The following is a 24,344-nucleotide window of genomic DNA, read 5'->3' on the forward strand; positions in this document are numbered from 1 at the left end:
TGTTGTTTTTTCCTTTTACTTATACTTCCAGTTTCTGATTATGTTTCAGGGTCAAGAAGAACCACATGAGGAAAATCAAATTTTAAAGAAAGAGATAGGCGAGGTCATAATCCATAATAATTTTTTTTTCCTCTTTTAATAGTCATTTACCTACCTGATGGATTGATATGCTCAATCACTCACCTACTTTTTGAATTTTATAAGTATTTAATCTTTTCTTTTCCACTAGCAGTTAATCACTTAGTGCAAATGACGCTGCATGCTCATCAGTTACCAATATATTGCTTTATTTCTTGGTAGCAAATTAAGGCTTTATAGTGAGATTTGTACAGTACAGGCCAAATTTAAACATTAGAAACTTTAAAAACCATGTAGCACTATTCACTCAATTCAACATAGCCAGAAAAGTAGTTTGGTTTTTTTTTTTTAATAAACAATTAAATGTTACTAGTGAGGCCTTATATTTCATGAGTGCAAATGGCTCAAAATCCCACCATCCTCAGGGCTCAACATTTAAATTCCTTGAGGCCATTTTTAGATAAAGGATAAACAGAGAGTATAGCTGGCTCAGATAAAATATACTGTATTACTTGCTGGAGAAGAATCTCTTATTTTAGAAATATGGAAAGGAAAACCAAAATGAAATTAACTGTCCAAGGGATGGGATCACTTCATATTAGTCACTGACCAGTAACAGTAGCAATGACAAATTCATTTTCCATGGCCCTCTTTGCCTTAGTATAACTTAATTTTTAATTCAAAGCTGATGCCATCCTGTACATTAAAAAATCCAAAATTGGCGGAACATACATAAGTTACAGGAATTTTTTGCAGCAGTAGGACAAGTTCCATCTCCAGGGACATGTCCAAACCATTGCCTTTTTTTTTTTTTTTAATTTGAGAGAGCATTGTTATAATTATTTCCTCAGCAGTTATGTGTTTTTCTTGGGCATATTGATTTTCACTTCATAGCACTGATTTTATTAGTGTTGTCTGAAGATGATGGAACTACTGCTTATGAAAACCAGACACAGCACTTCCCTTCCTATGAGACACTTACAGTGTTTGAGCTGAACATATGAATTCACCTGTCAGTCAGGCACAGGGGGCCTGCCTGAAAATATCATCACCCTTCACGTGTCTGGCTTTCAGATCCGAGCATTACATGTGAAAATGCAGAGGAACAGCTGCCAGAAAATTGTGAAGAAAGTAGCCATGAATCAACCACCCACTCTGGGGAAGGAGCCAATGAGATGGGGGACTTCCAAAACACTCCTGCTCATGCAAGAGCAAGAGTGACCATGAGAGTACCAGGAGCTCCCAGTGTCACAGGGCAACTGCTGTTTAATTCTTTGTTGAATGCAGCTGTTTCTCCAGCCTAAGGGAACACACAGAGCCAAAGTCTCAAAGAACCTAAATCTAATGTGAATAACGCTTCAAGCCCCTCTGTCCCCAGGGGTGTTATCTAACATCAGGCTAATGTCTTTGAAGTCTTGAGATCAGCCATCTATCCTTTGAACTGGACGGCCACAGAAAAGGGTCAGGTTTCCAAGTGTATTAAGGCACATACTAACTTGACCTAAACGCAAGTCCCTGGTTTGCTCAGGGAACACCCACTGCAGTGGTGCCACAGCTGCTGAAAAAGTACAGCAAAGGGACAAAGCCAGACTTCCTGGTGACAGCCATGCAGCACAGCAATTGGGACTGGCCCATGCAAGCTGCTCCACAATGCCTCAGAGCCTCTCTGCTGTCCTACAATGCTATCTCAGCTTGTTGCAGAATTACAGCAGCTTCTCAGGCTGGTTTGCTGGCTTTTCCTTTTGCCAGGCCACCAATACCTCATTTGTTCTCCTACACTCACGTGAATACATCACTGCTTATCAGAGCCAGAAGTCCTTATCTACTACCAGAGGATGGTACTACACATGCTGGAGAGGACAAATTTAGCAATGAAGGCAAGTAGCAATGATGCACGAGTGACCTGGAGGTGGGCTTCCCAAGGGAACCCTGCATGGGCAGAATCTCCAGATTCACTCTGCAGACGTGCTCAGCAATGGCCAGCAGGTCTTATTCTGCTTCAAATGAATATGTTTAAGAACACTACCCAGTATTTCCTGAGGGATTACAATGGATGACTATCAGCCATATTGGAAAAAGCTGGGGACCACAGACACAATATTGCATAGTCAGCTTCATGAGCACAGCTAGACTTCAGATGTATTTGACACAGCTCAGTAGCATTTCCAAAGGAGGGATTATGTGCTATTTCCTTCAGAGGCAGCTACTGTAGCCTGGGACAAGATCATGGCTCTTATGGAAACGACACCGCACCAGGGACGCTGAGCACTCATTGCTTTTGCATTAAGGCAGCCTCTCCACAGAGACCCACGGCACCTTAAAAAGTGATCATACAAAAAGCAAACAAAATAGTCTTCTATAAAACCCCTCACCCATAAGGTAGAAGAAAAACTGACTCCCGTGAGCGACAGAAAAGACAGCATTACTGAATATGGCAGCGTGTGTTTATACATCAGTGTTTTTAATACTGCATTGCAATGACAGGTGTGGGGTGTCCCTTCAGAAGAAAGCAGGGTTGGTGTGCTCTATAATACAGCGCTTGCAATGTCGTTTAACGAATCGCAGAGCATCCACAGAGACTTCGCAGTCCTGCACGTTCAACATCTGCAGGTCAAAACAGTTGGCAGCTACAATCTGGAGGCCCTGCCCGGTGATGCTCTCGCAGGATTTCAGGCTCAGGCGCTTCAGGTTGAAGCAGTTGAGGGCTAGAAACTCCAGGCCGGTGTCTGAGACCAGAGGGCACTTGCCGATGTCTAGCGATTTGAGTTTTGTGCAATTTTTGGCGAGGTACTCCACGCCGTGGTCCGTGATGCCCTCGCAGCCCCGCGCGTTGAGGTAGCGCAGCTTGCTGCAGTACTTGGCGATGTATCGGATGCCCACGTCCGTGATGCGGCCGCAGTGAGCGATGCTCAGGTAGCGGAGGCGCGACTCCAGCTTGGCGATCTCGCGCATGCCGAAGTCGCTGACGAAGCGGCAGTCGCTCACGCTCAGTTCCTTGATGGATGTGCAGTAAATCATCAGGTAGCGCAGGCCCTCGTCGGTGATGCGCACGCAGCGGCGCAGGTACAGGTGGGTCAGCTGAGTGCAGTGAGCGGCAATGGTGTGCAGTCCTTCGTCCTCCAGGACGAAGCAGTCTGTCATGTCCAAGTAGCGGATGGAGATTTGCTTCCCGTGCAAGGGAGACAGCTTGATGGAGGCCTCGCGGGTCAGACTGATGCACGTTACTTTGGAGCAGCCTAGGTGGAAAAACACAGCGAGTTTAGGAAAGCTGTAAAAACAAAGCGCACAGCAGGACCAGAAAGGCGGGTGTGGAGTGGGCTGATCCAGCAAATCAGAGCAGTCAATCAGGGTGATTCCACTGAGTCCCCACACCAGAGGGGACAATAAATTCTACTGGAGACAGTGAGGTTACTTTGAGACTGTGAGCCCTGGAAAGCAACAGACTGATTTTGTCCATATTCCACATGTGAAATTGTGCTCCTGGGTCTATCTGGGGACAGCCTATGATCTCTTACTGCCATATGAACCCAGTGACAGCTAGAGAAAAGGATACTACGTGACAACCAATGCAGTTTTTTGATCAGTCTCATTGCTGACTGGCTGAATTTGCAAACCAACATCAGAGGCTCTTTCACCATCCAAACTCATTATAGAAAACACAAGCCCGCTCCCTTTCCCCTCCTCCCCTGCCCCAAGCATTTGGAGAACAGATGTGAATCCAGCCCCAAGCCTGCAATGCGGGAAGGATGCAAAACTATGGCCCAACTGTGTGCTTGCAGAAGGGTGGAGATTTGGATAACCTAAGGAGAATGGAGAGAGCTGGTAGGAGCCAACAGACTAATAAGGGCATGCAAGGACACGGACAGACAAAGAAAAGGATTGTGTCCAATGAGAAAGTCTGGCCATGAATGGAGGTAACTAGACTGGAGGAGAAACACCAGACCTTGCAAGGAAAGACAAAGAACTAGATTAAAGGGAAAAATACACACAGACTTTCCCCCTTTTTAACCTCAACTCATTGCATAGTGGAGAGTGAAAGCTTTTTTTGGAAAGTGTGGTTTCTGCTGCACTGCAAACTGGCAGTCTTAGGCTTCTTGGGGAAATTTTTAAAATGTGCCAAGTTCAGCTGGGCACTTTGCATTAGCATAGCTAGAAACAGCTGCAAGAAATGAGAGTCTACCCATTAGTGATTAAGGCCCAACACTTTTAGCCATAAATGGCTACTCAGAGAATTTCTGCAGGTTATGCTCAAAGAGGTGCCCCCAGGTAGAAATAAAAAGACCTTTTCTGTATTGCTGGAACACTGGCCAAGCCGTATGAAGTGACTCATAAAAAGCGATGACCTTAGAGCTCCATGTACCAGAAACTCTGCAAAATACTGTAGTGTGGAATTAAAGAGCTTGAGTTGTCTGGAGACTGCCTCAAAAACTTAAATGACCCAAAGCTATACCACTTGCTATTAGGGGTTGTAATTCAGAGGTTTAGTGGAAGGTACGAGTATGCTTCAGTTCTTAAAAGCAAAAAGGAAAAATATCACTTGAGATAGCTGTGTGAACTCACACAAATGCTGTAAGAAGGGTGGATATGGACTTGAAGCACTTTGCCACCTGCAATTAGATTTCTACATTCATCATTTAAATTTATGCTGGATCTTTAATTTGGATTTCAAATTTACTTGAAGAGATGCAAAGTTTACCTTAGGCCTCACACAATTAAATGGGCAAATTGCCCACAGATCATGCAGAAAAAAGACCTTGAAGTAAAACACTCTGTTCAACAAACATCTTAAAACTGAATGCTATTTTCTCTTCAGACTGTTTCAGATCTGTCTATGCTCTGGAGCAATCTCTGGAAATACTTTTGCCTTCAGGTAAGTACTATATACACACTCAGTAACACAAAGGATTTTTTTTAAAGGGAAGCAGAACAGTACTAATGGTGTAAAAAATTCACCTCTAGTATATTCTTTGAAGTAGGTGACACAAAATGCATGAAAGGAGTTCCACAGAGGAAGCTGGCACCTAGGCAGAGCTCTGGTGCACCTGATGTAGCTGCTGCTGTTGCATTTGGCTAAGGAGGTTGCTGGATTAAGAAGTCAGTCTGGATATTTTATATTCTGACCAGAATTCAAATTTAAATCCAGCTTAATGAGAATGATGCATCCATGAGGCCAAGGAGAACATCTGTCTGCTGAGAGTCCAAGAAGGTTTAATAACCATAATTAGAAAGTGAACGGGTCAGAAGTCTCTCAGCAGGGCTGGAATTGCATACATCAGTTGTGCCATCATGGTTTTGTCAAGCTCAGCACTGCCATGTCTAGTTACTTTGGCTACAGTAAAACATGTCATGGGAAGGATATTCAAAATGGTTTCACCAGAGAAATGAGTCCATGCTGATACAGAACTGACTGATTTTTAGGCAAAATGACAGGTTCCTGGGTCTGCAACAATTTTTCTGTCCTAAATAACACAAAGTGTAAAAATAAAGCTCTTGTGAGAGGATTTTCCACAAAGTATAACTGATTTCTAAAAGGGAGGAGAAACGTCCAAACAGACAGGAAAAACATATTGGCTAGAGTGTTAGATAATAACTTTCAGTCAAGCTCAACCAACTTCTAGCAATATCTCAGACGTGCCCACAAAGCGGATGCTGACAGTGACAGAACTTACATTGTGGAAAGCTCCTAAAGTTAATACAAACATCTGGTTTTGACATTAAAGATTTTGGTAAGTTTTTGCTGCCAAGTAGCCATCCAAAGGGGAAAAGGATTCAACTAGATGTACAACTGTGAACTGGGATTTAATTAACGAGCAGCTAGCATCACCCCCCAACCACACCCCTACATCTTCTTGCTCAGTATGGAGCCAAACCAGTGAAACACTTCAGTCCTGAGAATTCCTTGAGCATGTAGGTGCAAGCCTTGTCCTAGTTACTACAGAGAGAAGAACAGGAAAATGGAATCCTCTTTCCCAAACATCCTCCAAAATTACGCACATCAGAATGAAGAAAGTGGACTCAAAACAAGAGCTTGGAGACTGGTTATCCTTAATTCATATGGTACACGCAGCAACAGCTATATCCAAACCCCAACATCCTGACTTCTGAGCATGTTCAAAGGTAGGATTTCTCACTCACATGCTCCAAATGGAAAGAACTTAGGAGAAAAAGAAATTAAAATTACTTTCCTATCTCATTGATGAGACAAAATTGAAGGAAGACAGGAATTTTATTTGACCCCTGCATACTTTATACCAAATTTATGAGCTCTTAGGGACAGACTCTACCTTCTGGGTCTGAGAGTAAGATGGTTGGGAAAACCACAAATGAAGACAGACCCCAAAAGGACCTATTTCAAGGCCTAGTATTATCTTTTCCTTTTCCCTGCCTTTGAAAAAGTCACCTATCTTCTACAGCACATCTATAAATAAGAGCTGTGGACCAAAGCATTTTCAAACACCTACAAGCCTCCAGGTACACTCAGGTTGTGAGCTCCAAAGCTCTAGGTCTAAATCACACAGGTACATATATTTTTTTCCTGGCATCAGGGATGCTTCAACCTGGATGTGTGATTAGCAATTCAGAACTAAAGTCAGTGTGTACCAACAACAAGTAAGTCATATACAAGGTCACTGTGAATAGACTCCTGTGTAGTTCCATAGATTCCTTATTGCCTTGTGGTTTCAGAAAGCAATCACAAAAAGGGCATAATTTTGATTTATTGATATTTGTTTTGATGCCTTCCATGACATTCTGCCATCCTAGGAATGGGGTGAGAGAGTTGGGTAAATCAGCTTAAAAAAAGGTAGAGAAAAGAATGTAAATCAGCATACACCAGACAGGCAGCCTTGGAAAAAGCATCTAGTACCAATGACTCAATAGTATCACTTTCTATCCCCTGTTGTTCAATCCTGTCTTCATCTTTCTTGTTGCCACTGGTACCTCTGCAATGGCAAACCTGGTTCGGCTGATTTATGATGGCATTTGACTGATAACAGATGAGATCACAACGTAAATGTTGAGCAGCAAATTTACTTCAGTGCTCTGCTTGGCTGCATCCTTTCCATTAAGTGCCAACCTATTTGCAGAGAGGAAATTCTGTGCAGCTGACCTTGGAAAAAAAGTCTTGTTTCCCCAGAGCAGGCTTGAAGAAAATTGTCTAAAACATTTCTGCTGATCTAAACAGCTGCAATGGCAGTTTAAAAAAAAAAAAAAGTAAGAAAAGAGAAAAAAAGTTCAAGCGGGCTAAGTCTTGTTAAAATAGCAATGGAAACAAGGGGACCTTGAGGTTTAGCTGGGGGTGACAACAGATATTAATACCCAGAAAAAAAGCTTAGCACTTATTCTGAGCTCCTCCTCAAGTCACTTACCAGATTACAGATGTATTCATTACCTATATATAATCTACATATACATGTGTGTGAAAAAGATAAAACAAATTCTGCTGAAGTGCCTAGGCTTCACCACATGACGTAGCACTGACTGCAGTGTGGGCCCTTCTATGGGTGCTCTGTGCAAAAATCTGTAATAACTCCTTGTGCCATTTGAACAGGCCATCTCTGCTAGCTCACTTCCTTTGGAAGAGGCCTGGCCACTCCAGAGGCGTTGTTGGCATTAGCGGCACAGATTTTAGTGGTGCCTGTCTCACAGGTGCTCTTTTAGGAGACAGGCATTCCTACTTTGAAAGGCAACACAGAAAGGATAAGTGTGCAGTTATGGAATTTGACAAACATCAAATGCATTGGAACAGTCCCTGTTACCTGACACATCCAGGTGTTCCAGGTTTGGGCACAGTGACACGACATCAAAGACTGCCTCATTGGAGATGTTGTAGCAGCCAGACACCTCCAGCCTCCGCAGTTCAGGGCAGCACTGGGCAATGGTGTAGAGTCCTCTGTCTGTGAGCCGCCTGCAGCCACTAACAATTACCGTCTCCAACATGAGACAGACGTTGGGAGTATCCTGACAAAGCCTCCGGGTCAGCACTTTGAGAGCCCTGTCCACGTTGATTGTCTCGCCGGTGAGGCGAATTGTCCTCCAGAGCCGCGGGTCCCAGGCCAGGTTGTACCAGCGGCGGCACACGCGGGCGCAGCGGCACAGCTGGTTGGTGGGCAGGAAGGAGAAGATCTGGATCATGGCCTGGTCGGGCAGCCGGTCGATGTTGGCCTGCTCCTTCTGGTGCTTGGATGCCAGCCGGATGAGAGGATGGGTGAGACGGGTGGGAGGAGGCGAATGAACCATGGCAACAGTTTCCCCAGTGACCGAGGACGAGGACGTCGACGAACCTCTGCCATTTTGGAACCCAGGGGAATTTGGTGGAAATATTAATGCTGGACTGGGTGTGCTGAGCGTTCGCATGCTCAGGTCGGAATCTGGAAGATAGAACACACAATTTCAATGAGCACTGGACAAAGAGCTCTCTGCACAGCACAGCACCCTGCTAGCCCAGTTGCTAATGGAGTATGATGGACTTTGGGGTTTTTTGGGGGTTAAGCAGTCACTTCTACCAGTCAGAGTGAGAAAACGTATTTCAAAAGCCATGTGAGCAAAGGAGATGAGTCCTGAAGAGGAGACAGCAGTGGAAGGATTTTTTAAAATCTAAGGATTTTTATTCTTTATACTCTTAATTAAACACTGAATTTAATTATTATGTTTGAGTCACAGGCTTTTTTTTTGGCAGAAAGTAACTGTCCATAACCCTTGACACAGCTGTGAGCTCTTAGGGGCAGAGAATGCTGTGGTCCTTCATCTCTCAGCTCCTTCAGCTATTCAGCAGGAGGCCAAAAAAGAGCTCACAAGGCAAATACTGCTTCCTTCACCAGATCTGGGCAAATGGGAAAAGCTCAACTCCATACACTTATTTTCAATGTGTCATCAGAAAAGTTAATTTCTCTAATTCAGTCATACAAACTGAAACTCAGAAGTTCATCCAAGAACCCAGTGCATAGTTCTTCATGCGCACGCAGAAAACACTCCTTTCCAATGGACTAAAGCAAACTTCAGTTGGGAGAAAAAAAAAAAAGCCCAGAAAAGTAATTGATGAAGAAATAGCATGCCTGGAAACTTGTTGGAGAATTGTTATACAATATTTACACACTTATTGCTAGGGCTATTTGTCACATTGGAAGCAGTCAACTCAACTCCCCAAAACAATTTGCTACTTCTTTACCTTCTTTAGTTCATTTTAGTTGCCAAATCAGAAACAAAAATTGAGATTTTTTGCTACTAAGAAAGGTTAGCTTTGCTGTAAGGTTATTTCAACTGCTTTTCCTGTGTGTTGACATTGCCTACAAGTAAGTTCCACTCCTGGTCCAAGTTTCTCCATGTAAACCAAGTAAAAGACTGGAAGTCAACTAAGATATAACTTTGACAGTCAAGCAAATGACATGGGCAATACATTTAGAGACTTTGAGGATATTTTAGCAGTATGCTACACAAGATACAAACAGTGTATGAGAGATGCACGCTGCTTCTGAGCACACTCCCTCCACCTCAGTACTCATCTCAACAGAAATTCTTGATAAAGGAAAGCACCATCCAGAAATGAATACAGTAACCACAATTTAGTGACCAGCAAAATCACAATTTTCACAGACAATAGAGGACCAAGCTTTTCTCCACATCACATCTCCTGCAGTCACATCAATGGTCGGGCCTTTTGGGGAGTGTACAAAGGCAGCCCCTTAAGTAACACTGACTCTGCAGCTGTGTGACTGTGACAGCACAGATAAGAACTAAGCAAGATGCAGCCAGAAATGCATTCAACAAACATGTCCACACCTGGATTTGGGCAGGGTTTTTAAATGAAGTAGATTTTTGGTGAATTTGATCATTACACATAAACTTCCCCATGAAGCTTTTACTCAGCCCAGCACAGGCCTGCTCTGATCTCACTACCTACAACAGCAGCAACCATAGGCCTGTATTTCCACAGTGAGTCCACAAGGGAAAGAGGCACAACTATTTAGCTGAGGAATCCAAGACACAAAGTCCAATGGCTTGCTCAAGATCACCTAATTGAGTTGCAGAGAGATCAAAATAATCTTTTCACATGATGGAGGCAAAATCTATACTACCCAGCTCCTTCCCGCTTCCTCTTATGCATCTTGTTTTACTTAGAAATTCACTGTTTCAGCAAATGAAAGGAAAGAACATTTTCCCCAAGGCTTCTGAGTCCGTGCTATGGCTATGTGGTCCTAACACAGGGATTTGTGTATTTATGAGCAAGAACAGTATCTTCATGTTGAGTGGGTTTTGCAGACACCCTGCTCCCTTTGAGACCTCCTAATACCCCCTGGCAGCTTTTGCAAATAATTGCACCGAAGAGTGTTATTTGGTAAGCATCTGGTATATGCTGGTATTTTAAAAATGAGATTTACAGCTGGAGAGAAAAATCCAACTAGCAGCAGCCAGGCTCCTGCAGACAAGCACTGACTCCACAGGCCTCTTAGGCAACAGTCCCTGAGATTAATTTTTGCAAGGACTTACCATATGTTTGACCTCCCTCACATTATCACCAAAACCAGTGACAGTGCCTGAAGCTAAACATGTGCAGAATATGTGGCAAAGCCTTTACTTTTTGCTCCTTTTTTGACATTTTAATACAAGAATGTTTCTAATATAAAAGAATATACACTTTTTTTCCAAGTGCTGGATGTATCTTCTACTATTACATGTATTTGATATTGTCAATTCCTCTCATTTTACTTTTTCATTTGGTTTGGGCCTTTTCCTTGGTTGACTGTTGGTTGCTTGTTTTACACAAACCAGAATGAAAAGGAAAACAAAATTATATAAATAAAAAACCACAGAAGAAACACTTGTTTCTATTCCACAAAACAGAACTGAAATCAAAAGCAAAAAGTTCAAATTATTTACATGTGCTTTAAACAATTTTTAGTCCTCTGGGAATGAGTGCCTTCTGTAAGACATGGCATATTTTGAAAACGTACATTTCTAGTCAGTTATCACTAAAAACACCTTAAAATTTCTGTAGGGTCTTCATTAGTTCTGCAGTCTTCATTAGTTTCCATTCCTACTTAAGCATATAAAAGCTTTTCATAGTCCATGATTCTCCCCCCTTCCCCTGGTGAGCAATGCTCCAAGCTAATACGGCTAATCTCCACTGCTTTTGGATCAGAAGTGGCATTCCTTCATCACTCCTGGGCACTGTGAATAATCAATACCTTAGACATTCTGGGTGTGTAATGAATTACTAATATGTGGTTTTTAACTTAGACTTTGAGCTAAAAAAGGCCTGACCTTCTGTTTTATGTGTATGCTCCGTGCTTTGTGCTCTCTTAATTCTCTCATTAGTATAGCAGTTCCAGATGTGCATCCTGTATTTCCTTTCCCTTCAGTCCTGAAGGTGCATCATGTAAAACTTGCTCTCTCCATCCTTGGGGCACAGGGGGACAGAGAGACAGACACATACACATGCACCCTGTCTCCCCAACACAAAGCATTGTGGAAAAAGACCGTAGTGGTGTCAATGTGTTTAAAAAAGGGAGTTGTGAGCTACCAGCAAAATTCCTGTCTGAGAGCATACTGCATTATGGGCTCAGCTGAGCTCCACACAGAGGTATTCCTGCTTACTGTTCGCTGTACACCCCTAAGGGGAAACAAAAAATTTAAAAAAATAGCAGGTGAGTCCAGGAGCCTTACTGCCAGGAAAAGCTTGGAAAGCTTTCTGCTAGCATTTAAAACTTCAGCAAAACACTTGGTCTACTGTACATTTTCCAGACTTTTCTCATGTTGTTGGGAGGGGCTTCCTGTAGCACTATCTCAACCTCTAGGAGTTTCCTTAGAATTTTGTTCTTCACCATTTACTGAGTGCTAGCCAACAGGCCGGGGCAGTCAGAGAAAGAGCCAATTAATGACTGTGTAACATTAATAAACACAACCCTGCAAGTACAAATGAAGCTGCTGATTACAGTTCTCAATACACATCTTTATACACACACATGCCCTATACAAGCATTTCTCTTGTAAACTCAATTGTTTACAAGCCTGAAATACGACTTTCATTTTGGTGATGAAAGTAAAAGCAAATTAGAAAGCAGCCTTGCACTTCCCTCCCTACAACCTCTTTTGCCCCTTTGCCTCCTATCTTCTGTGCAAGATACCTTTTATTAAAGCTTTGATCAAGCCCTGATAGTTGTTTGTTGATGTAAGACAAAATTTCTCAACAATCTTTAAAGAAATTTCAAAAGATTTATTCCAGAAACAGAACCATAAAAGCTTACACAGAGGGAGAAAATGCACTAGAGGGAGTTTTCTTATTCCACTAGGAATCTGGTTTATTTCAAAGGATTTTTTCTCCCCAGTTTGTTTCCCTTAATAGATGCATATGGGAACAAAAACCCCTTTAAATATATAAGAATTAAGCCAAGATCTAACCTCCATTCTTTCTGGCATAGACAATAATATGCAGTCTGATTTCAGAACCAGAGAGAGAAAACAGCGTTGTATTTCCATTACTCCAGCAACACACACTAACACGGGACACTTGATGTCCAGATCCCAGCATGGACATTTTAAGATTGAACCATTTTCCAACTTAGGCATGACTCCATTCATTCTCACCTTCCACTATGGTATGGTGAATGAGTCTTTTTTGAAATGAATACTATACTGAGTTCTTCAAGCTAACAAAATTAAAATGAAAATTTTGTAAATATCAATCAAACTTGAGATTCTTATCTGACAACTGAAAAAGGTCCTCTGTGTTGATCTCCTGTCACCACTGATGTTTTTAGCAAAACTAAGGCAAGAAATAAACAAAACTGTTCAAGCTCTGAAAAAGTCAATATAGCTGAGAAGAATAAAAAGCAATTGTCATTTTTGTAAACTTTAGCTGCAGAGTAATGTGCACAAGAAGCATTTACACAGCATGCCAAAACCTCACTGACTTAGCATCTCTTCAATAAGTGTTGTGTAGATATTACATAGTTTATTAAGTGCAATGTGGGTATAGACTTCACATTTTTACCACAATACCATCAAGCTCAGGCATGCCAAGTAAGTACTCCTTTTACAGAGACTGGGGAAAATGGGAAATTAATGGCTGTAGCAGCTACGATCAGTGGTGCAAATGGGAACAGAGGCTTCTACAGGGGATACAATGTGGGCTGATTCAAGAAGAGACTTGCGAATTTCACAGACAGATTTCAAATATGGCTGTGTGCCCTTGGATTAGAGTAGGAAAAGGAGTTAGCTAGCACAGCATGCTACAACCCAGCCATTTTCTTTCCAGAGCCCTGGGTATGGACAAAGTTCCAGAAAAAGTGCTACCTACAAAAAATAAAGAGCATCTTCCACATTGCAAACATCCTCAGGCATTATTTCTAAGGATAAGTTACCCTACTGACCTCGGTTCCTCCCAATCCCAGGAGGCTGGGAGGAACTGGAGACTCTGAGATAGCAAAGAGGCAGCTGGAACAAAACTCACATGCAAACTTGTGTGGGGCTGCAGCGGTCAAGAGTGCCAGAAGGAAAGGGTTGCCCCGTGGAGATAGCCACATGATTTTGCAGCCTTTTACAATGAAGAACATGCAGAATAAGTTGGATGAGCTCTCTCACCTCTCTCCAAGAACACCAAGTACACCTAAACCTTCTCTGATGTGCATGTCTGCCTTGTTTTTAAATGCTAGGGGCAGCTATTACTCAGCTCACTGAGGTGCCTGTTCCAGTGTTGTCACTGTATCAAGTTTCTAAGTTTTTCCTCTTATTTGGCTCATATAAGAAACTGTTTCTTGCCCCTCTTCTTGTGCTTGTGAAGAATGAGAGGTCTTCACTCTCCCTGTAAGGACTTCTATCATGCATTTGCCTTTCTTTATATTAGTCATGTTACTAACATTCCCAGTTTCCTCTATCTTTTCCTTTACATTGTCTCCTATCTGTGTTTTTCTCTTAAAATGCCATGCTCTGAACTAAGCACCATGCACCACCAACCTCACCAGCAGTGGCGAAAGTGGAGTTCTTTGCACCCATATTCCATGGAAACCACATTTCCAACCTTCCAGATTTCAACAGTCCCAAAAGGCTGATGTATTTTCACTGTGTGACTCAAGATATTGCTGGGATTCCCATGTGACATACAGCACCTAGATATTTATTTTCCTCACCTGTGTTTATAGAATCCATTCATCTTCCCTACAGCTGTCTTCTTGGAGAATACTATGTTTTGTCTCTCCCTAATCTACTTTTTCAAGATTATTTTGAGCACTGAGCAGCCTTCTCAGAGTGTGTTAGTTTTCAGTTTTCCAAATACTTTGCAGCTCCAGGGCCATAAATTTTAACCCATTTCTCTAGATATTGGTAATTTTGTGTCCCAATTCAATTGAAAAAGATGGTTCCTAGAGAGAAATGGAAAGTCTGGCAACCTGCTCACAAATATTGTAAGGCATTGCAGATGAAACCAGCTCAGCTGGTCAGAGCATGGTGTTGGTAACACCAAGGTTGTGGGTCTAATTCCTCTATGGGCCATTCACTCAAAAGCTGGAATCAATGGTCCCTTCCAAATCAGCATATTCTGTGATTTCTAAAGGGTTCTTCCTGAAACATCATCACAGCTGACAAATACTCAGAGTGATACTCCCCTTCAGTGCCCACCTTATCTTACCATGATTTTGTTCAGTCTGTATTTCACCAGTTTGTTTCCAATACACACATACAAAAGTCCAAATAAACCTGAGATGGCTTACAGCTACTGCTTCCCTCTCACCAGACAATTTATTTTTGCCAAAACAGAAAATTACATGGAATACTGAGGTCAAACGTACAACAACACTTTGGCAAAGGTAAAAACTAATTTTTTACCCTGTGAGATCTTGTCAGTCAATGAGAATGCAATTCTCTAGTCTTAAAATGAGAATGCAATTCTCATTTTAAGAGCAAAGACCTGCAGCAGAGCTTGATTTGTCAGTGTAAGAATAAGCAACCTTGGAGCTCACAAAGTAATCACATCCACATGGTCTTGGAAGGAACAGTTCCACAGAACTTGAAATAACCTTTTATGGTTTTGAGAAACCTCCTTTAGAATGTAATAAGAAACTGTACCTATTGTATAAGACTAGAGGCATTGTGGAAGAGGGATATGTTAACTAAAATCTGTAGCCATTTCATAGCAGTTTCTGAGTGACACTTTACACCTTGGATTACAGTGGTGTAGCTTCCCTATGATGTTGATCTCCAGTTTTCTTTAGCCTATAAACTCCTCTACACACATTTGGAGACCTGATCTTGCATTCCTGGCATAATCACAGTAGATGCTTAAAGTCAAAGAGCATTGCAAGTGAAGTAATCATTATAGTTTTATTAAGCAAATAATTCTTCCTTACAATGTATTTGTGGAAAACTGGAACTAATTTCCCCCCTACTGACTTTGTCCCCTGCCACTCGGCAGGAATTAATTTTATCCCCATATTTTTGAACGAAGCTAAAAATACAAAGACTGAGGGGGAGGAAAAGTAAAAAAGTAATTCACTATTAGTTTAGGAAGTCAAAGCATTATAATTTAGCCTTCAGTACAACTGATGATACTAGCACATCAGCTCTGAGAAAAGGGTTTCACAGAGCAGCATTGCAGGGAATTACACAGAGATGGATTGGAAGGTGCATTTTTTCCATGTTCTGTAAATATGTATCCCAAAATGAATTCCACACATGCTTAAGTAAAAGCTCTGCTTAAATCCTTCAGTCAGATGCTCTCCCAACTCTTTATGGTATGCCAGGGAGCTCCTCCAGCTGAGCTAGTTTATATTTACATTAACAGGGAGTGCAGCCCAGAAAGAGGAGTTCTGTGGAGCAAAACTAATATTGCTGAAAGCCCAACATCCACAGGCCTGGGAAGTGGGTGTTATTTTTTTGCCAATATTAAATTTAATCCCCAACCCTGAATGCTCAGTAGGGGTTGCCTTTGGTGCTTTAGGTGTACGGCCAGAACATATTTTTTGGCTTTATTTTTGCCTGAGTGTAACTGGGTTCATATACCTTGTGGTGGTTACTAAAACAGAGTAAGAAGGAGAGGCATTTCAAAAGCAAGTTTTGGAATTCAACAAAAATGCTAATGTAGATAAACTCACTGGTCAGAAGAAGCCCCTGTCTGTCTACTTTCTCCAAACCATGAGTTATCATCTCCCATCCTATTCCATACCACTCTGAGGAGAGGCATCATGTGCCCTACTGGATTTTCAAGGCTGGATTATCAATGGACTGGACACACTGCATTTCATCAGCCCCCATTTTCAGGATTATCATACCTATGAGGATCCATGATGTTCAATGCATTGCTCTAAAATGTGCAAATCAAATGTAGTTAAAACAAAAATAATAATTTTACAAGATGCATATAAATAAGCACCTTCAACATACTTCAATATAAAGGTTTAAATAAGACAACAAAAAGATAGCAAGTTTGCTTAATTTCAAATCTTACTAAAAATCCTGCCATCATCTCTCTCTCATCTCCTGGTAAGTTTGACAGCCTTATTTAACCCAGAAACCCAATCCTGGTGAATACAAAAAACCTTCCCAATTTATCCAGAGAATGACTTGTTTCAGTGAAACAGGCTTACAAGTACAACCTGCCTTTTCACTAAGTTACTCTAACATGCTCCAAGGTCAAAATTTTGACAGGTTAAAACATTTTTCCACCTGACTAGGCAATATCTATATTACTGTGTTCCACTTTTTAAATCCACTGTTCCTTATTTTTCATTTAACACCAAGTTTAAATAAATGTAGAGAGGATGAGTGCACAACTGCTTGATAGTGGCTCTCAAGCTACACACAGAGGGCCAGAATCAGTCACTTAGAATAATACTGAGATGGGACAAACAGATCCTACTCTATCTTTGAATGATAAATACTCAATGCAAATGTATCTTTGCAATTTATATAGAAAACTGGAACAACTGCTTAATGGCTTCCAACTTCAAAATGCAGAAATCCAATCAGCTGCTCCAGACAATTGTAGCTGTCCTACTATTTTACCTTCCAAAAATGGGAGAATTTGGAATAAAATACATATCAGTTTACATTATTGCAAAACTTCAAGACAAGTTGCTGGAATATATTTATGGAAGAAATATATTTTCAAAATCCCCAGTTCATGTGGATAAAAACCATGGGGACCTACAGAACTCTGAAATATAGTTCTGGTAGATGTGCGTGACTCTAAGTGGAAAATAATATACAAAGCAGAGGAATGTTTACCTCTGGGAAAAGCTGACAACATAATCACTTTGTTGTGTAATCAAGAGGACTTGGATCCAGTTGGTAGCAAATGCTGCAGAAGACAAATAATTCCCCCAAGAACGGCTGTTTCCAGCATATTCACCATAAACAAATTATTTGTGTAAAAGAACATTTTCTCATAATCAACTGTTGGCATTTTAAAAGCATGCAGCTCTCAGAAACTACTGACTTACAAATTAACAGGGGATCCAAGATTTGACCTTCAAAATTGGAAAAACAAATGGTAAGCAGTATGCTAAACAGAAGAATAAATGGTAAGGAGAGATTTAAAGCCATAAAATTGTGCTTCTCTCCTATCATCAAGTTTAGATTACAGAATCATAAAGGGTTGATGGTTGAAAGAGACTTTAAAGATCATCTAGATCCAATCCTCCAACTGTGAGAAGGACAACTTCTACAAGAACAGATTGCGCACAGCTCCATCCAACCTGGCTTTGAACACTTCCAGGGATGGGACATCTACAACTTCTCTGGGCAACCTGTTCCATTGCCTCACTACCCTGACAGCAAAGAATTTCTTTTGCTATATGTAATCTAAACCTACTCTTTTTTTCACTTTGAAGCCATTTCCCCTTGGCCTGTCTCTACACACTCTTGTAAATAGTCTCTCTCCAGATGTTAATGATGCATTAAATCAATTTAATTTAGAATACTACAAATATGCTTCCTAAAATAAATTCAAGCTTTGAAAACATACTCTTTGCTGATAATTTGGAAAAGATAAGCCTGCAAATTATGGGACAGAGTTGTACATAGCACAAGAAGAGGCCTCTAGATTAAAAATAAGAAAACAAACTCAAAACCCAATTGGTAAAGCCATTCCCAACTCACCTTGGCTCATCCCAGCTTGTTACAGATTGTCCATGAGATACCTGCAAGTGCCTGCTTGGTGTCCCAGCTGATGAGTCATGTGTCAGAGCAGCAGACACATCCCTCTACCAGCTAAACTACCAGTAAGTGAGTGATAATGAAACAGCAACAAAAAATGCTGCCAACAGACAAGAGAACATAACCTTCTTCTTAAAAAACTGTTTAATAAGTTACCACGTTAGTGCTCACTCCAGGGTGAGTTTGGTGAGCTCTTTTCAGTCCCCTAGGAGAATTACACTGAGGCAGTAATAGTTTTCCTGACTTTAGAAAGGAGATGTGTTTAGTCCCAGACTAATGCTTTTGCAGACTAGGAGCCCTGCCTGCATCCATCTCTAGGATGCCCCCGAATTACAGAAATTCAGTGGAACTGTGCAAAGTGTAACTAAAGGCTGACCTGCAACACCTGCTCCTGATCAGCTCAGATCCATTTACACCTCAGTTTTCAAAGTTTATTTTCTTTTCCAGGAATCAGATTCCTTCAAAGGCACCTGCTAGTAACATGGCAAACACTCTCATGTTTTGAGGGCAAATACCTTGTTTCTAGGGTTGCATCCCTCCTCCCTTCTGACACATGGCCAAACTGAGAAAAACAAAGCTGGTCTCCAGGGCTTTTTGAAGGAATGGTAGAAAACTTCACTTAATCCGCATTTTTGCATTTCTTACAAACCCACAGTGTTGCCACTACATGTACAGACAAAGAAATGCATTCAGCAAAAAGCTGGCCAAAACCAATTCCCCAACAAATCACCTTTGGGACCTGGGTGAAAGGAACACTCTGGAGAGGATGAAAGCAAAGAAACATAGGCCTCCAAAGCAGAAACTCACAACACCAGCTCAATCTAACTTATCCAGCATCTTTTCAACAAAGATACATAAACTGAGGCTTTTTCATAATAAACACGTCACGTTATGAGAGCCTGGAGTGACAGTGAGCAGTCCCCTCTTGTTACAAACACACACAATACACACACAACAACACACTGAGCAAGCATGCAGTGCTTACTCAGAACCACAAGGATTAAAATTTTGTTTATGGGAAATCGGGGAGTTAAGCTGGGAAAGAGACATGGACATTGGCAGCGTTCTTCCACTAGAAAAATGTAACTGGCTCAAGCCCAACTGCACTAAGTTACATGGATTCCTGACCACCAGTGTGAAGCAGTCCCAGACTGTGTCAAAACAGATGGTCCTTGGGACTGCAGAAGCATTCAGAGGGCATTAGCCAATTGCTGTGTCTGTGACTTGTGCTGTATAAATTGCACATCGCTATTTATCTGCAACAGCATAAGGTACTCTGACATTTGAAGGGTATCAGATATACATACATGCAAATAAATCAAGAATTCAGCACTCAGTATTTATGGCAACTTCAATAACTTCCCAGTCTACTGAACACCACAATAAATAAGTGCTTTATTGTGCAGAAAATATGAACTGACTGTAATTATTCTTTTTCAATTCATTGTGATTTCAATTTACTGAAATGAGATAAACAAAATTATTCACTGACTCTTTCAATGTCACTTTGATTTCATTACCTCAAAATCAATGTGCAAAAAAAGAAAATGTGATGTTTATGTCTACAGGTGTTATTCAAAGCAACAACTCTGGCACTATCTAAATATTTCAGTCTGTTTCATGTTAACCTAAGCTAATTATTTAAAACATCATCATTAGCTCTATATGGAATTTTACATTTATCCTCAGATTTATAATCACCAGCTTATGGCAGTATCTCAGGCAGTAGACTTAAATACAGAACAGCAGCAAAAGGAGCATTTGGAGTCAAGAAATATTAGACAACTTGACAAAGTAAGAGGAAGGTGAAGAGAAAGGCCCTTATCTTCACAAAGTCCAAAGAAAATGGGAACCTGCCAGGGGGTCTAATGAACATGTAAGTACACCTGACAGGAAGGTGTACATGAGTCCCTTCTAAATATAATTATTTCGTGTTTACGAATTCAATTGATCTTAACAACGTTCCTCTTTCTGAGGCCTTGCACAGAATAACAAACCCTGCCTAATTAAAGCAAATCAAACCCTTGTGAAAATGTCATAATAAATGTTCTAATTCCCAAACTCTGAGTGGAAAAGTTAAGTAATCTTGACCTATGCAGCTGAAGATCAAAAAGGATATGCTAATATGTGCCATGACCTCCAATGGATGCAGTCAGAGGAGGGAGGTGATGGAAAGGTTACTGTACTTCCAGAGCCACCCAAGAAGGAGCAGTAGCCAAGAGACAGAGACAACATAGTACTTGAGGGTTAAAAATTTTGACACAGTACACAAACAGATGAAGGCATAGGCTGAGTGGGTTAGGATTGACATCTAGAGCTCACTAGGAAGCAGCAAAATTTTAAAAAACCAAAACACAACAATAGAGGAATTAATCTATGAAGAAAATTGTGCTTTAAGATGTTGTTTACACAGGATGACCCAAGAGCTTGCCCATGCTTTAACATCAACCAGCCTTGATTGTTAGCCATCCTGGTCTTTCTAAAAGAAGTAAAACTCTTACTGAAAGAATTGGTCAGGGAGGGTGAAAAATAAAGGAGTAACTGATGCTTATTTTCATCATTGGCATGGATACACATTTGGGACTGAGAAGCAAAGCCCTTGCTGCAGCACACACTTTTACAGATTTTTTACTCCGTTCATAAAATACAGACCATTCTGAATTTTGAGAGGAAAGAGGATGAAGTTCACTGCAGTGCACATGATCCACAGGAGCATATTAAACCCTACTCATGCAGACTCTGATAAGTGTCTTGAACTTCAGTGAAATTTCCCAAGATTTTTTTTCCCTCACAATACAGTGAATATACCAAAGATCCTTGTAACTTACAACTTGAGTTTGAGACTCAGCATTCACTGGCCTCAGTTCTGAGACTCCTGAGCAGCACATTCCACTGCCAGTCTTCCTCCTTGCTGTAGAAAAATTAGCATATCCTCTCCTTTTGATAGAGTTCAGGCTACAGATTTCTTGGTGGGATGCACTAAGCTTGGAGACAAGGACTACCAGAACTACTAAATTGGTACTGAAATCCTAGTGAATCCACCCTCAGACCACCTCCAGCTGAACTGATGCTTATCCTTAATCAGACCTGCTTCAGAAGTGAAGCTGATGGACACAAAGCACAGGGGAAAGTTATAATCTTTCAGAGAGAGAAAAGCACTGTCCAACTGCTGTACTACCATTATTTTTAAGGAGTGATGACAACGTGGTGTTTACAGGATGTGTGATGTAAATTAAGGTAGATGTAATGAGGCTCTGGTTCTAGAAAAGACATTTAACACTCTGCTATAGTTCCATTAGGTACTGAGGCTTCAGGTGGAGAAATTATAGTAATCACTTCATCATCTCCCTCTTAATTGCACAAGACTTCAAGCAGAACACTACTGCAAACAAAAAAAAATTATAAAAATGTATTCCTAGCATTTTTTAGTATAATTTGGAAACATTAAACACAGCCAATAAAGAGAGATCACAAAGTCACATTTAAAAGCTTTTAATGAGAAGGTAAAAAGAATTTTTATTAGGAAACATTTAGAAGCACATAGTGACTTCACATTTTCCAGCTCACTGAATTTACAAGCAAAGAGGCTGATGCTGTAGTACCTGGATGCCAATTAGTTCCTAGGATGTGCAGAGTACCAGAGGCTACTGTAAGTTCAGATCAGCCAGCCTCCCACAGGATCACAACTCCCCTCACTACACACTAAAACTGAAATGCTACCAGGTTAGTTCACTCTCTTCTCTTCTATTTGTGGCAAAGAGATTTTTATAACATCAGTAATTGGCTGGAAAGCATTGCTCTCATTTCATCATACTAAGTTACACTCTACTCATGCTGTATTCATGACTATTTACAGCATGAACCATGTATAGGAACATGACACTGCAAAAGTGTCGCTATGAGAAATGCTAAAGTAAGAAGTGAGATGAGATTACAAACACTGGGCCACTAATCTCCTATAATCCAGTTATGCATTTACTTGCTCCATCATTTTAATTCCATTTACAGAACACATGAACCATATGCAAGGCACTGATGCTACTGGTATTACACACAGTTCAGAAAAATACATCTGTAGTCCTGAGGGTGATTCAGAAACTAGTAAAAAATGTTAAAGTTTTCACTATTAAATATATTATCCAGACTGGGAGACAGCAAAATCTGTTGCCAATTCTGATCACCCTGTAGTTTGTGTCTATCACAAGACATCCCACTTGTTCAGTTTGGACTGACTGTTCTGACATGACACAAGGAAGGAAACAGAGGTGGCAAAAGCAACTGAAGTAGAACATTTTCAATGACATGAGTGCATGTGGCTGCTTATGTCTGCCTATACAAGGGCACTGAAGTCTTTCCATTTGAATCACGGGAATTAAAATCCTCCTTAGGACCATCTCCATAATACATGGTATGGGTCTTTTGTTCACTACCTGCCAAAATGGGATGTCTGTACATCAGCCTGGAGATGGAAAACAAACTCTCCACCAAGCTGTTTCTCATGTGGCTTTTTCAGTATTTGAATTCTGCCACTGCAGAGTCAGACTGTGATGTAACTCATCAAATCCTGGCACAAAAGTATACATGGCACATACCTTTCAGAAAGGTGTCTGTTCACAGGGGCTGAAGAGCAGAGCAAAAGGACAGACTGTACAGCTCATACAGAGCATCACCTCTTACTGAACAAGCCCTGGCCTTCACCATCCCACCTTTTTAAGGAAAGCCCTTACAAAGCTTTGAGTTTACTGCAATGGTGTAACAAAACCAAATGCTGCTGAAGTGATATTTGACTCACAAAGCTTTTATGCTGAACGGCCTCTGTTGATTTAGCAATTTCTATTTCATAAGCTCTGGAAGGCGACAATTCATTCCTAAGTGATCTGCTGTGTTATAAACCAGCCAGAAACCACTTGAACACCACAACAAGAAAAGGCTTCAGAGAGGCCACAATGCCTCCAGCCACGAGGGCTGACCATTAGGCATGGACATCCAGCTCTTCCTTGGGGGAACTGTACAGGTGGGATGCCTTCCTTGGGACTGAGCCATGGCTCCTGCACACCTCAGTGAAGCAATCACTTCTCTTCATTACTTTCTATATCTACAGCACTCACCAGTGATGCTACTGACTCTTCTTTACTGACCATAATGAGTTTCATGCAAGTGAAGCCATATATGGAGAACAACTCAGGCAAAATAAGTTATTTTAGGTGAGACTGCAGTTGGCAGACCCTGCCCCTTAGGCAAATTGCCTTGTAACACAACAAAGCTTCTTGCAGTCTTGCAGCAAGCAAGTACATTGCAGCAGGCTTGCAAGCCTTTCTCTGAACAGATATTTGTTCCTTGAAGGGAATTCAGGTTCTTGTTTATAGAAAAACTCCAAACTCTCAAGAGCAAAAAGCAATCTCATCACACTTGAACTGCATTTAGCAGCCTTTCTGCACACAAAGGTATGGGTGCAGGGTGTGCTTCTATGCCCTGCCAATGCAGCAGAAGATTACTGAGGATAATAAAGTGAGATGTAGGAACAGATGGTGATGGCATGGCCTAACCTTGGCAAATGGTCTGGGGCACCACCTTTTCAGACAGAACTGTGAGTGAATCATTGGTGGTGTGCAGGTGAAAAAAACACATACAGGTGTAAAAAACGCATAAAATCAGCATGTGCTTCCCAACACTGCTCATGTGAAAATGCACAAAACCTGTCATTTCTAACCAGACACCTTAATAATGAAGAAAATCATCACCAGACAGCGTCTTCCTAGCCAGAGGCCAGGAGCTGCCTGCTTTCAGGTAGGCTGCTGCAGGCCAAGACCCAGAGCTCATGGGGTGCACCTGAGCTCATGGGTGCTGCCTCACCAGCTACAGGGAGCAGCACTGGCTCCCAGGAGGGGAGAGCACCCACATCTCCTGCAGGATATAGGAGCAGTTCAGATGGAGAAAGGGGGGAGAATGTAACCCACACGTGCTGGCAGAGTATGTGAGTGTACTTGTGGAAGAGAATCTATAACTTTTGGGGATTAGCTAAATCTGTTTTCTGTAAGTGCTTATTAACATTAATTCAGTGTTCAGGGTTGTAATTTTATCTGTGGCATTACTGGTACTGATCCCAAATGAGCAGTTCATTG

General features: G+C 41.4%; 1 protein-coding gene across 1 annotated transcript in view; it reads right to left on the reverse strand.

Annotated features, from left to right (window-relative positions):
• Nucleotides 1–270: 270 nt before the first annotated feature.
• The window catches only part of FBXL7 (F-box and leucine rich repeat protein 7), a 173,081-nt gene continuing 149,007 nt past the window's right edge, over nucleotides 271–24,344 (reverse strand). The window contains exons 3-4 of the mRNA XM_054646205.2: nucleotides 7,836–8,447; nucleotides 271–3,314 (exon numbers count right to left, since the gene is read on the reverse strand). Of these exons, the coding sequence (XP_054502180.1) occupies nucleotides 2,578–3,314; nucleotides 7,836–8,447 (1,349 nt within the window). The 3' untranslated portion in view covers nucleotides 271–2,577. The remainder of the gene's footprint in view (nucleotides 3,315–7,835; nucleotides 8,448–24,344) is intronic.

The sequence above is a fragment of the Agelaius phoeniceus genome, chromosome 1 (genome assembly GCF_051311805.1).
Source record: "Agelaius phoeniceus isolate bAgePho1 chromosome 1, bAgePho1.hap1, whole genome shotgun sequence".
NCBI lineage: Eukaryota > Metazoa > Chordata > Aves > Passeriformes > Icteridae > Agelaius > Agelaius phoeniceus.